Raw genomic sequence first — 12,777 nt, forward strand, 5'->3', positions numbered from 1 at the left:
ACAATACTGGTTCAAAGTTTATTTTAAGAGAGCGCTTTAAATAACGTAAATATTCATTATGTGGTAGCTATTATTAATAGGTGTGAAAATTAAATATCTTCCTCATACACTCATATGAAAATACTGCAGGGTTGCTGGCATGCCCTACAATGTGAGATGGCTTTATTTACTTTACAAATGGTTTATATTGTGCTTTGTTTTTAATACCAACATGCTACCGCTTAGTTCCTTCTCAATTTTGACAAATTAACTGTATCTTCAAGGTACTTTTATTCATTCATCATACGAACAACCAAAGTAGCACTGAAAACCATTTGAAATGCTGTGTTGCAGTCTGCGACAAGAAATGGAGGCAGAAAATTGGTATTTTTAATTATTACCAATACTGTTTAGAAGTCAACCTTGTAAATGATGACTTGTTAGTATACATACATTTTAATTTTTATAACTTAAAGTAATGACTAAGCCAAGGATCCCCTATATTTCATCTCCAGTTGAGAAAGAAGTCTCTTCCACCAGTGAATGCTAAGAATTTCCTAAAGCTTTCATTTCTAATCTTTTCATCTAAAGGGACCCCTTATTAAACTTAAAAAAAAAAATTGATCTCTCAGGTATCATTAAAGTCCTTTTGCTAGCTTTTAGATTTAAATACAAAATAGTTTTTTAAACTACTGTAAATGCAGTAGTGCTTTTAAATATTAAAATTCGGTTAACAAAAGCACCTACATATATTTCAAAAACTAGCAGCAAACATGCATGTGACATATTTATTTCCCCTGCAGGGAGTGCGTGGTGCTTAAGTGGGTGCAGCCCCCTGCCTCCACGCCAGGGTCCCCACAAGGCACTCCTCCAGTTGAAGTGAATGTACCTATTTCTGCTTCTTCCATGTACTCCACGAAGCGGGACATGGATGAGAAAACCTGTAGGAGGCTGAGAGGGGGCACAGGAATGTAGCACAAAAGTATGACTTGAGTTCACACTCCACCATCTGTTAGGCCCCCAAGAAGTTGTCAGGTCATCATGAGCTCCTAGAAGGAGATTTAAATAGCCTGCTGTTTTTATTGTCAAGATTTCTAATGAGTTAGAGAAATCCAGAGAGGTGGGGAGGACCATCACAGAAGAGTAAACGAGGCTTCAGGAAAAGAGGACAGCAGTCAGAGCTCACGTCTCCACGTAGAGGGAATGGTGACCACGGAGTCGTTCTGAGACCGAGCACAAGTACTTATGGTACAAGTCGAACCTAGCTCCCATAGGAACAAGATGGGGTAAGAAAGGGGAGTAAGTCTAATTGTCTAACATGATCTGAGAGATGAGATAAAGTCAAAAGTTTTAGAAGTGGGCCATTAGGGTATTGGATATAACAGACAGACCTTGACGCGAGTATTCCTGATGCAGCGACGCGCACGGGAAGAGCAGCTCGGGCAGAGGGGTGCCTTCCAGCAGCTGAACACTTGGGGTGAGCACCTGGGACAGACCTCGGAAGCAGCCCCCAGGACACATCCACCTTACCCTGCGGTGGGCTCTGTGCTGCTTGGTATTACAGTAAGAAATACACAATAAGTAAGAGAAACTACACGAATGAAATATTGGGAACTTAGGAAGACTTCTTTTTTTATATTGTATTATAAATAATGACTCAACAAATAGCCATGAAGTACGTTCAGAGAGCTATGCACTATGACTAAATAGCTCGCTCACTCAGTCATTTGGTAACTGTTTATCTAGTACTCACTGTCTGTCAGGTGCTGCGCCACAGACAGGACTTCCAGGAAGGAAGGGAATGCTATGAGAGGAAGCCTTGGCTATGAAAGGGAAGAAATGAATAAAGTACGGGAAAGCCCAATCTCAAGTGAGGATTTTAAATTTTTAATTGGAGTCTCAGAAATATATTGAAAGCTTAGGAAGACGGAAATGAGGGTGAGGGTAGGAGAGTAGTGAGTAAACACTGGAGCAAAGCCTAAAGGAAAGGTGGGGGGAGCGGAGGTGGGTAACAAGACCTGGGTTTTCCTTTTAAGTAATTTCTTATAAGGAAGCTAATACATATATAAAACTATTTTCAAACATAGAAAATAAGTATTTTAACAGAAAATCTAGAATATATAAAATTTGGAGTTAGTATGAGCGACAAAATGAAATTTGGATGACTTCACATCATCTTCTGAGCATAGTAAAAAATATTAGCCAGAATTCTGGAATAAAGTGGGAGTGCTTCTTGACCTCAGTGCACCGTGAATAAAACGTCCTCTGAGCGACACGAGAAAACTTCTTGTTTAGACTAAGCCTCAGACGAAGAACTTTGTGTCCCCAAAGTGCTAAGTCTTTGTAGAGGTCTAAAATGCTACCAGAGTAAAAATCCTAGGGTAAGACAGACAAGTAGGAGTTATTTAATCATTTTAAAGTTTAATTCACATAAACATCAGGGCAAAAGGTGAAATGAGAAGTATTGATGAAGAGAGAGCTAGTGATTTCTTCAGTAAATCAGGTGAGATCTTTAAGGAGCGGGACATAGTGCCAGTCAAAAAAGAAAAAAAAAAATGTTGCTAAGACAGCTGATTTGGGGGGGGTTGGGGGAGAGCAGCAGGAAGGATTCTGTCAAAGACCTGAGAAATCTACGTCTGCATTTGCTGCTGCTGAGCAGACAAAGTGTGCTGCTCAGATCTCCTGCATCCCTGATTTCAATTGTTCTGTTATTCTAAACGCTCCAGGATATTCGAGGGTCTTGTCAAAGACACTAATTGGAAACAGAAACCCAAACCTTTAGTTGCTAAATGCTTGGTGAAGGCTGGTATACAAAATTTTTCTCCCCTCCCTTCTGATTGGGAGTTTATTCCTCAGAAGGGAATCCTTGAATGTTTTGAGAAGTAAACCAACAGGATCAAAGCAGCTTTACAGGAAGGTTAAATACAACAGTGATGATGTACGGGGTGGATGAAGGAATAAAGTGGGAAGACTGGGGCATAAAAAAGTAATTAAAGCCTAATATAATTAATTAGGGAATAAAAATCTGTGGTGGCAGATGCACCAGGGCAAAAGGGGAGGATATTGATCTTGGCGCGTACTTGGATTTGAAGATCGATGACCGGGGAGATGCTGGAGAAAAGAAATAGTATCATTTAATACAAATTAACACATTGGAAAAATCTGTCTTGGAGTGGTGAAAAAGGATAGAAGATAGATTGTGGTTAGAGTTTATATAAAGGTGCCTGTGGAAATATTTACAGGTCGCTAGCCTGAGATGTTAGGAGCGAATTAGAGATTCTTGTTTGGGAGTCATCCACATCAGTGGTTCTCAACTGGGGCCAATTTTGCCCCCCTAGGTGACATTTAGCAATGTCTGGGGACGTTTTTGGTTGTCACAACTGGGAGGATGGTGCTATCTGGTAGGCAGAAGTCAGTGATGCTGTTAAAACATCCTCAGTGCACAGAACAGCCCCCTACAACAAAGAATTATTTGGCCCCAAATGTGAATGGTGCCAAGGCTGAGAAACCCTGCTCACATGTCGTAGTACATTAGGGAGACCTCGTCCAATCAGTGCGCATAATGTATTCTTGTTCAAATTACAGAAAATAAAAATAGTAGCAAACATCTATTCACTCTTACTCTATTTCAGGCACTGTACTCACGTGGTTTATTTTATTTAATCTTTTGAATGCTATGAGATAGGTATCACCTTGATCCCCATTTAACAGGTTAGGAAACTGATCCACTGAAAAGTTCAGATACCTACCAAAAGCCACACAGCTGGCAAACGTGGGGGCGCAGACTGCAGCCAGAAAGTCCATTTCCAGAACCACCACGATGGAGCATACACTGATTATAGGTATGGCATCCTCAAGCCCCATGGTAGACAAGACAATTACACAAAGCAGAAACACTCTGCTCCCTTAGTTCTTCACACACACACACACACACACACAAAATCCACTCTCTCAAATATTAATAGCACTGTTTTTCGGTGTCACTGAAGATTCCATTATGCCACTGATACATTTCAGATCTCCTCCTCTTGGTGGAGGTTTTCGAGGCAAAGGCTACCTTGAGCTCCGTCTAACGCAGCAGTTGTTTTGACAGTTGTAGCACTTTGACATGTGGGCGTGTCCAGATATCGTCTATCTAATTTGTAAATAATAATAAAGAGCCAGATTTTCCTAATGACATAATCTTTGCCATGTAATTAGAATGGAATAAAAGTTAGCCCTATAATAATATATATCACATTTCCTTACTTTCCAGTATGCTTTTTGGAATGCCACAGAAAGATGTAAAATTAAAGCTAGTGTCATTGGGGGTGGCACTGGGTGTTCACATGTGACTGTCGCCATGACTCAGAATATGAAAATATTTGTTGAAAATTACTGATTTAATCGTTAAAATGTATTCGCCAAGATAAGCATTTAATTCCTCAATTTTGACTTTTAAATCATCCTCTTTAAATACAAATTACACAAACATTTCTCATTTTATCAAACTAGATATTCACAGTTTTAGTACAGTTTACTCTCCATTTGGTCCCAAAGATAGAATCCATTTCTTGGAAGTATGGTGATTTCCAGATTTTAAAACAGAGTACTCATTCTTCAAATAACATATTAAGAAATAAAAATATCCGTATTGAAAAGAGTGGAAAAGGAGAGACGTTCTGAAGCCAGATTGGGGAAGCTGAGGGGCAGAAGGGTTGTCAGGACAAACTAGGGAGGGGGTTGGTGTCATTGATTAAACCATGAGTCAGCAGCCTAGGCAATTTGGGGGCTCCGTAGAACACAATTTTAAAAGGATTATCCAATATATTTTAGTGTAATTTAGACCATAAAATCATTAAAACTATCTTAAAATCTTCTAAGTATATTAAAGTTGTAGTTGTAACTGAGATTTTAATTAAATTCTGTTTTTAAATGTGATATAATACACATTTACTTATCATGAAATGCTACATCATATTTTATTGTGTTAAACGTGAATTTTTTTATTTTCAAGTGGTGTACAGTATCCTGAGGCGCTCAATTCCTGTCTCTGCCCATGGCTTATTTTCATCTCTTGACCATTTCTGTCAAAAATGCAAATTTAGTTTTCATTATAAAAAATGAAAGTAAATTATATTTAATGGGCTTTTAAATGTAGTTCTCTGACACAACATTCAAGATGGATGATTTTCCTCTTTTAAACTGTATTTTGGGATTATTTTTGAGCAATGATGTATTTCTTTTGATTGTTCCCTTATTTTTCTGATAAACAGTGACTATAATAAATCTTGATCCTGCCTTTGGTCTAGATATTTAGTAGCTGTGCATTTGTTTTCTTTGATAGCCACACACATTAATATTTATAACCATTTTCCTCTGCAGCATCTCCCAGATGGCTCGGCGCCCAGTGCACATGCTGAATTTTATCTTTTACCATATCCCAGTGAAGTTCGTAGGAGGAAAACAAAATCTGTTCCAAAATGTACCGACCCCACTTACAATGAAATTGTAAGTATGATTCATCTCTCGTCCAGTTGTTTTGTACTTTTCTTACCATTTTTCAGCTTAGCAACCAAATATGCAAAATCTGCAGTAATTGGCAGCATCAGTCCATAAAGGGAAGACACTTCCCAAAATAGCCACTGTATGCTGATCACTGTTCCTGATGCTGTAGGAACTGGAAACTACAGATACTGCTTTCAAAGCACTTATGAATCAATTTTCAAATTGAGGTTAGCTTCCAGCAAGAGCCCAAGAGTCCATGGCATGCTTTTCGCTTACAAACGTTATCCCCAATTTTATCTTACTTTCTCTAACCTTATTTTTCTTCACCTGGTTTTCCTTACCTGATAACTTTATCATGGTCTAACCATCATATAAAATCTCCTTTGAAAAACTGAAACAAAAAAGCAAGTACAAAATACAAATTAAATCAGAGTTAATTTATATTATATACAGCTCTCTAATTCATTTGTATTATATGATTGAACATCCAATCCTCTGATTCTTTCTGTGGCAAACCCTACATTTATTCTCTTGTTTCCATCCTTCCTCATCTCCTCTGACCCTTGCTCAGTTGATTATTTGCTCATCTTTTCTTAAGGCTGTCTCATCCCCTGAATCCTCAACTCAGAAATCTTAAAACAAGACAAACTCCTCAACTCAGCCTTCCTGAAGCATCCAAATTTTCTTTCCCTCACTAACTCCTCCAGACTTTTGCAAAATTAACTCACATTTCCTGCTCTCACTTCGTCACTGTCCTCCTCGCTCTTAATCCTTTGCAGTGTGGATTCTGACCTTGAGTGATGCTGCTTTATTCAAATGGCATCAAGACTCCTAATTGCTCGGTGCAGTGAGCCATGAGGCTCTCCTCTCGCAAACAGTTAGACAGCAGCGCTGTTGGCTGTGCCCTCCTTCTTGACACCTCCCTTCTGCTTCTTGCATTCTGCCTTTTCTTAATTCCCTTCTATTTTCTCTAACCACTCCCTCATTTTCCTTCATTGTAATTCGTCTGGAAATATTTATCTGCTGGAGTTCCCTGATTTACCCTCATCTTCTCTTGATATATACACTCAAAATTATCTTATGGATCGACAAATTTTCATTTACCACCTGTATATAGGTTGCATCTGAGTTTATTCCTCAAACCCTGGCTTCTCTCCTAAGCTTTTAACCTATACTTCTGTCTGATTATTAAAGGGCGCTTTCCAGATGTCTCCTAGGCACTTTTAAACTGGGTTTTCCTCCTGTTTGCCATTTCAGAAGATACCTTCTAATGGCATCACCCTCTCCTGCCCTCACGTGTCCAGCTAATCCCCACGTTTGGTCAGTGCTTCTTGTGCATCCACCTGCCTCTTCAGTCCATCACCTCCTCTCCGTCCCGTCGCTACTTCTTTGTTTTAAGGTCTTTGTAACTTTGGCTGTTATAATAGCCTCCTCTCCACCTCCTATCTTGTGTTTTTCAATTAAATCATTCAAATTTCTATCTAAGTGTCAAAAACTACTCATATTTATTATTCTCCTATTTGACTTTTTTCAAATGTTCCTCATTGCCTACTGGCTAATGTCCAAAAATCCTAAATATGGCATTCACAGCCCTTAAAATTTGACTCAGTGATTTTCCTGAGTTGTCTCTTGGAGCAATACCATCCTTATATACTTTAAATGTTTGTTTTGTTTTGAGATAATTGTAGATTCACAAGCAGTTGGAAGAAATAATATACAGAGAATTCAAACACCCTTCACCACTTTCCTGAAGTGGTAACACTGCGCATGACTACTGACAGTATCACAACCAGGAAGTTGACGTTGGTTCAATCCAGTGACCTTATTCAGATTTCATCACTTGTACGTGTGTTCGTGTGTGTGTGTGTGTGTGTGTGTGTTAGTTCTATGCATTTGTATCACATGTATAGGTCTGTGCGACCACCACCACAGTCGGGATAGAATGTTCCATCACAAGGATTCCTGGTGCCTCCCCTATTATAGCCACACCTGGCACCCCATCCCCAACCCCTGGAAGCTATTAATCTATTCTCTAGCTCTATAATTTTGTCATTTCAAATGTGATATAAATGGAATCATACAATTTGTAACATTTTGAGATTGGCTTTTTTTTCAGTCACCATAATTCCCTAGAGATGCATCCAAGTGGCTGAATGTATCGATAGTCTGTTCATTTTCACTGCTAAGTGGTAGTCATGGCATGGAGGTATGAGAGTTTCTTTAACTGTTTACCCATTACAGAACCTCGCGGTTATTTTTAATCTTAGGGCTATTGCAAACAAAACTGCTGTGAACACTGATGTATAGGTTTTGGTGTAAATGTAAGTTGTAATTTCTCTATGGCAAATGCTCAAGATGTAATTACTGGGGTACATGGTAGTGCCATATTTAGTTTTTCAAGAAATTGCCATACTCTTTTTTTTAATACTGTTTCATACTACCACCTGCAATGTATGTGCATCTTTGCCAGCATTTGGTGTTATCAGTATTTTTAATTTTAGTTCTTTTGAAAGGTATAGAATTATACCTTATTGTAGTTTTGATTTGTATTTATCTAGTAACTCATGATGCTGAATTTCTTTTCACGTGGTTACTTGCCATCTGCATATCCTCTCTGATGAAATGTCTCTTCATATCTTTGCTCATTTTCTAATTAGTTTGCATTTTTACTGTTGACTTTTGAGATTCTTTATATACCATGGATACTAGCCCTTGGTCAGGTATGTGGTTTGCAAATATTTTCTCCAAGTCTATAGCTTGTCTTTTCATCTTTTTCTCAGGGTCTTAACAGAGTAAAAGTTTTTAATTTTGATGAAATCCAATTTCTCAATTTTTTTTCCTTTATAGACTGCATATTTGGTGTCAAGTCTAGGAATACTTCACCTAGCACTAAGTCCTAAAGATTCTTCTCCTGTACTTTTTCTAAATGTTTTACAATTTTACATTTCATATCTAATTTTTGAGTTAATTGTTGAATAAAATGTAAGGTTTAAATTGAGGTTCACTTTTTTTTTTGCCTATGAATGCCAAATAGTCTAGCAGCGTGTTTTGAAAAGGCAGTTCTACATTAAACGTCTTTTGCACCTTTGACACAGATGAGTCAGGAACGTTTGTTTGCTCATGCCCTTCCATTGCCCCCTGCTTTGTCATGTTCTCTGGTCACTTCAGACAGCTTGTCATTGCCTGAATGACCCCTGTGTCCTCTGTGATGAGCGCGTGTAGCCGTTCATCCTCCTGCCCTTCTCGGCCAACCAGAACCTCATCTCGGATACAGACTCTGGACCACTCTCTCCTCCTTACCTCTTACACCACGCTTACCATCTCATGCTTAGTCCTACACGTTTTTTTTTTTTTTTCTTTTAGTACATTGAAAACTTCTTGAGGACAAGGAAAATGTCTTATCTTTCTTAGTATCTTTGAAACTTAGCTACTTCTAAAAAGATTTGTCAAATTCATTATTTGGGGTAGTTTTATAAGTGATACTTTATGTGTATGAAACACAGAACTACCAAACATGTGTATATATTCTCATACATACATAATTTAGCAAGGAAAGATATTTTGACATCTTATTATTTGTCATGACGTCAACAGCTAGAGATATACACCTTCCAACTACATGTCAACTAGTTTCCGTGCTCTCTGTGGACAGGACCCCCCACATCAGTTCCAATAAGCTTCTCCGATTCCATGCTGTACTTCAGCATTTGTAATCTAAGGAAACACATAATGGTAAAAAGCCACTAACAATTCAGGAGTTTAAATAAATTTGTGTTTTATTGATTTCAAGCTATATGTACTATAAAAAACAGCAATAAATGCACATGCATGGAGATTATTTTATAATGCTTGTTGCGCCCATAAATTTCTTGATGGCTTGCAATAATTCTGAGTTCTCATACATTCATGGCCTATTGATTAGAAATCACTGCAGTGCTTTCTCCACGAGCCCGTACTCGCAGCTTGGACACACACTGTCTATACACTGAACACATTAAAATTGTTTCAAAAACAATCGTCCATGGGCTGTAGTCTATGCAAAATCCAATTTACACATAACTCAAATGAGCAGAAATGTGAATTAATGCGTGGGTTAGTGACTATTTTCACCGTAATGACCATTATGTAAACAAATTTGGCAGGGAAGCTGGTTGAATTTAGAAAGTCATGAGAAAAAAAACCTACAATATTTTAATTTTTCTCCCATTGTGTTGTGTGTCTGTATCAATACAACAAGAATCTTTATTTATAAGAAATGCAAAAAAAAGTGCACTTGTTTTGACTCTGGCTTTACTATCTCTCCCCCTCAGCTGCTGTATAGGTCCCTATCTCTGTGCCAAATCCCTAAATTATTTCTGTACATTCTCGGCAGTACCTTATAGAGTCATCCGTAACCCCACCATGTCCACAGGGGATTGGTTCCAGACCTCGGAGGGTACCAAAGGTCACAGACGCCCAAGTGCCTTCTATAAAATGGCATAGTATTTGTATATAACCTATGCACATCCTTTGTATACTTTAAGTCATTTCCAGATTACTTACAGTACTTGATACAATGTAAATCTATGTAAATAGTTGCCAGTGCACAGAAAATTCAACTTTTGCTTTTTGGAACTTTCTGAAAAAGTTTTCCCCCGAATATTTTCTGATTCATGATTGACTGAGTCCATGGATGCAGAACCCATGGATACAGAGGGCCAACTGTCTGTGCTTTCTAGGGAGCCCAGTAAGTCATCACGTGTCACCTGCCTTGTTTTTCACTTCTCCCGCGCTTTGCTGCCCGAGTACAGCAGCCACTCCGCACAGCTGGGATTTCTCCAACTGCCAGGTCCGTGCAGTGTTCTGCAAGTGGGAGAGAATGCCCCTGCTCCCCGTTCTGTATAAATCTCTTAGAGGAATACAAAGGGGACATCACGTTGCATCACCAATGTCTTACAGAGCTTTTCATGAAAATAGTCCTTTCAATTTGTATTCATGTTCCTCTCTCGCCCTAATACCCAGACCTGAGAGGGGCTGGGTTAGGAGCACTGCCAAGTGTCCCTTCATATCCACCCTTCAGACACTAAAGCTTTGATACAGGGCCAAGCTTCTCTACCTGACCTTTCCCAGAGTGAGTCCCAACAGGCTCTTCCAGCAGAAGACCCCTGTCGTGTGCAAACCCCTGCGGTCGACATGACGGGGCTCAGGACGGTGCAGGGCTGGCCGTCGGGGGCTCAGGGAGCTGCCTTTAAGAAGCAGAGCTGGGGTTCTGACTGCGATGCCGTTGCACTTTTTTTTTTTTCATTGAAGTATAATCGACTTACAATGTTGTGTTAGTTTCCGGTGTACAGCACAGGGATTCGGTTATATACATATATATTCGTTTTCATATTCCTTTTCACTATAGGCTAACACAAGTTATTAAACATAGTTCCTGGTGCTCTAGAGCAGGACCCTGCAGTTTATGCCATTGCTCTTTCTACTCCACTACCTTTGGCGTCTGGTTAAAACCATCATTTTTTTAATGACTTATTAGAAAAACCGATTTTACTTTAAAGCAGAATTATACTGCTATAGCCCATGTATCCCGTACATTGTATTCCTTTCTTAGGTATAGAATGAAGGGGAGCTTAGAAAGGGTGGAACGAGAACGTTCTACGTGTCTTACATGCCGGGAAATACCATGCAGGTCCAGCATGGGGGAGGCGTGCCGAACACTCAGGAAGCAGTGGCTCCTGTTGACTATATTGTCCTCTCATTTGATACTCATAACAGGACAACTCTATTTATAAATGAAGACACTGAGTCCCTGAGGTAAATATTTTGGCCAGGGTTATGTAACTAGATTTCAAGTCCTGACCTGCCCGACTCCGAAGCCCGTACTGACCCCAATAAGCTATCCTGCGTAATCCCTCCCTCTCTCCACCCCTAGAGTTCTGGTCTTGCTGGCTTTGCACTTTCCCTTCATCGTCCCATCTCCCACTCCTCGTCCCGCCAGCCCGAAGCACAGTTCAGTTTCCACGTCGTTTTTCTCCCATTGCCATCATTCAAATACACTTCAGAATTATTTACTAGACCCTGGTGTCAAATAACATACAGTGAATGCTTATATATGTTAATAGATACTAATCACCCTAAACAACATTTTTCTACTTATGTGACAGTTTTAAACCTACAAATTCAGTGTTAGTCAGACGGCAGTGAAGACTTGACACACGCCTATGGATACAAAGTATTATGAAGTGAAATTAAAAGAGCTGTCCATTTTTTGGTTCTGTTTCTGTTAAGACAGAATACATATTAAGTCATTTGGTGAAAAGTCTCAAAGAATATAATCATCTGTGTACTTCTCTAGCACTACCCACTAATTATTCATTGCCTAGCAAGAAAAAAGTGCTTATGTTTTTAACGTTACAGATGCAGTAAAGCAATTAAAATAGATATATATCATCTATGATGTGCAATGATTGCATGTTTATAAAACTTCAGTCACTTTCAAGAAAATAGCTTTTGCATAATGAAGCACAGGAAAAAGAAATCCCTAAAGTAATATAAACTTTGGATTTCAAATGTTTGTATTTTAACCGGGAAGGCAATTAATCCCTGACATCACTTATTAGAGAATTTTGGCTTCCTAAATACCTAGGAGACTCAGTTTTGTCTACAACTGTTATCTCCTGTCAACTAAGGGAAAATACCAAGGAACGACTGTTCTTTTTGTGTGTATTTGATAGATTTTTTCAGCTATCATTTATTAGTGTTTACCATGTACCAGGCTTTGTAGTAAGGCTTATATTCATGATCTCATTTTATTCTTCCCCATAGTGCTAAAAGGGAAATATTATGATCACCATATTCAAATGAGAAAACACATACAGATGGTGCCCAAGTTATGATGGTTCAATCTGCAATTTTTTGAGTATGTGTTCAGTAGAAACCACACTTTGAATTTTGATCTTTTCCTAGGTTATCGATACGCAGTAGGATGCTCCATCCTGATCTGGGCAGCGGCAGGGAGCCACAGCTCCCAGCCAGCCCCACAATCATAAGGGTGAACAGCCAATGCACTGACAACCATTCTGTACCCAGACAACCATTCTGTTTTTCACTTTCAGTACAGTATTCAATAAATTACATGAGACATTCAACACTTCATTATAAAAGAGGCTTTGTATTAGACGATTTTACCCAACTGTAGGCTGACAAGTGTTCTGAGCACATTTAAGCTAGGCAAGGCTAGGCTACGACGTTTGGTAGGTTACTTGTATTAAATGCATTTCCGACTTTCAGTATTTTCAGTTTACCATGGGCTCATTAGGATGCAACCCCATT

The 12,777-nt window shown here is 39.0% G+C and overlaps 1 protein-coding gene across 2 annotated transcripts in view; it reads left to right on the forward strand.

Annotated features, from left to right (window-relative positions):
• PIK3C2G (phosphatidylinositol-4-phosphate 3-kinase catalytic subunit type 2 gamma) overlaps window positions 1-12,777 on the forward strand; it is a 266,594-nt gene that overhangs the window by 250,960 nt on the left and 2,857 nt on the right. For both annotated transcript variants that reach the window (XM_010946489.3, XM_045510287.2), the window contains exon 32: window positions 5,344-5,469. In XM_010946489.3, coding sequence (XP_010944791.2) covers window positions 5,344-5,469 — 126 coding nt within the window. The remainder of the gene's footprint in view (window positions 1-5,343; window positions 5,470-12,777) is intronic.

The sequence above is a fragment of the Camelus bactrianus genome, chromosome 34 (assembly GCF_048773025.1).
Source record: "Camelus bactrianus isolate YW-2024 breed Bactrian camel chromosome 34, ASM4877302v1, whole genome shotgun sequence".
Taxonomy (NCBI): domain Eukaryota; kingdom Metazoa; phylum Chordata; class Mammalia; order Artiodactyla; family Camelidae; genus Camelus; species Camelus bactrianus.